General features: G+C 62.2%; 1 protein-coding gene across 2 annotated transcripts in view; it reads right to left on the bottom strand.

The window, feature by feature from the left end:
• The window catches only part of H310_14185, a 7,835-nt gene that overhangs the window by 3,353 nt on the left and 2,495 nt on the right, over positions 1–1,987 (bottom strand). For both annotated transcript variants that reach the window (XM_008881993.1, XM_008881992.1), the window contains 6 exons: positions 1,412–1,506; positions 1,201–1,342; positions 901–1,152; positions 522–853; positions 355–474; positions 115–245 (listed from right to left, as the gene is read on the bottom strand). In XM_008881993.1, the coding sequence (XP_008880215.1) occupies positions 115–245; positions 355–474; positions 522–853; positions 901–1,152; positions 1,201–1,342; positions 1,412–1,506 (1,072 nt within the window). The remainder of the gene's footprint in view (positions 1–114; positions 246–354; positions 475–521; positions 854–900; positions 1,153–1,200; positions 1,343–1,411; positions 1,507–1,987) is intronic.

The following is a 1,987-nucleotide window of genomic DNA, read 5'->3' as shown; positions in this document are numbered from 1 at the left end:
TGCATGCCTTGGTGCAACTCGGCCGCGTCAATCGTGCCCGATCCGTCCGCGTCGAGCTCTCTAACCACCACTCGTCGAGACGGCATCTAAGGGCAGCCACGCAAACAAACGTACTGGAACAGCGCGGCCAGCTTGTCCGACGCCATGCGACCTCGCAACACGGCGTGCGTGGTCTTTCGTGCGACAAGCTTGGCGCGCGCCTGGTGGACTTCGCGCTTCTCGACGTGAATCGCACGGGTCGTCGTCTACACCGGCAAAAACCATCCATGTCGGCCTGCTGTCCCATGCACGCGGCGCGCAAGACGGCGGCGGCGGCGGCGGCGAAAACGAGCCGAGACCAGAATGCGATCGTACCTTGTCCACAACGTGGTGAAACGAGACGAACTTGCATCCTTTTTGCGTGTTGGCGAGTCGAAGAAGCTCGAGCGCGATCGCGCGCTCGTACGGGACGTCCATGTTCAGATCGTACGCACCCTGCCGCTCGATCAGCGACACGCCTAGCGACAACTCGACGGCATTACCGTCGCGTTGGACGGGTCAAACCCGCCCGAGTCTTCCATGGCAAAGTTGCACCCGAGCAGGGAAATCGTAAGCGCTTTGTTGCATGCCGTCGAGATCGCATGGAGCAGCGTCATCCCGCCAATGCGGCCGAGGGGGTTGCCGTCCATGGCGAGCAACGTCAGCGTGTCGTTGTGGTGCAGGCTCTCGGCCATCACAAACGCCGCCTGGCTCGGGATGTTGTTGTTTGACATGTCGAGCGATTCCAGGCACATGTTGTGCTGGAGCGCGCACCCGATCGCTTGCGCGCCGTCGTTTCCGAACGCGTTGTAGCTCAAGTTGAGCGCCTTGAGCGCTAGACGGCGCGCGGGTGACGACGATCACGATGACAAGCGGACGTACTGTTGTTTTGTGCCAGCGCCCGGCCCAACTCGACGGCGCTGTTGAGTCGCAAAAAGTTCCAGCTCAGGTTGAGCACCGTCAAATGGCCGTTGGTCGCGAGCATCTCGGCGAGGGCTTCGCCGCCCGTGACGAGGTCCGGCTGGACAACGTTGAGCGCTTCGTTCGCTCCGATCAGGTTGCGGCTCAAGTCGAGGGTGTGGCACGTGCGGTTGGTGCACATCGCGCTGGCAAACGCGCGCGCTTCGCCATCGTCTACGTGTGTGTGGGTGGCTTCAATCACGCCGCCGCCGCCGATCGTACCAAGGTCGCAATGGCTCAAGAGCAACGTCGACAAACCACACGTTGCCGTCGCCATGTACGCGGCCAGCGCGGCGGCCCCGTCGCCATCCACTTTGTTTTCCGACAAGTCCAACGTGCACAGGTCGGGCTTGTTCATCACGGCCTGCGCGCGACGTGAGTTTTTGCGCGCCATCGAGACAACCACCGCACGATGACGACGTCGTCTACGTACACGAACAACGGCCGCGATCCCTGCGTCCGTGAGCCGATTGTTGCGCAAGTTTAGCGAATGCACCATCGGCAGCTCGACGAGGCACTCGCAAAACACTAGATCAATCGACGCGCGATGACGTCGTTGCGAGCGCGCGCGCGTACCTTGCACGAGCTCGTCGCCCATGCTCATGTGCGACACGTTGATGTCGGGCGATACCTACCATGGCTTGTCGTCGGCAAACGCGGTGTCGACCGCGCGCACCTTGCTGCGAATGATGAGCCGCAGGCACGGCGGGAGCTCGTGGTCGAGACACAGCGACACGAATTTGTGGCGCGCGGTGAACCCGTCGCCTCCCCATTCCGTCGTCGGTTTGTTGTCAAAGTAAAACTGCGACATGAGGTCGAGGAACTCTGGAAACTCGATCGTGCCAGTCCCGTCCAAATCGTACCGCGCGACCATCTGCGCGGCGTCGTGCACCGTGAGGGCCAGGCCCTGCGCATGCATGCCTTGGTGCAACTCGGCCGCGTCAATCGTGCCCGATCCGTCCGCGTCGAGCTCTCTAACCACCACTCGTCGAGACGGCATCTAAGGGCA

The sequence above is a fragment of the Aphanomyces invadans genome (genome assembly GCF_000520115.1).
Source record: "Aphanomyces invadans strain NJM9701 unplaced genomic scaffold supercont1.62, whole genome shotgun sequence".
Classification (NCBI taxonomy): domain Eukaryota; phylum Oomycota; class Saprolegniomycetes; order Saprolegniales; family Verrucalvaceae; genus Aphanomyces; species Aphanomyces invadans.
This window is presented reverse-complemented; position numbering and strand designations above follow the sequence as displayed.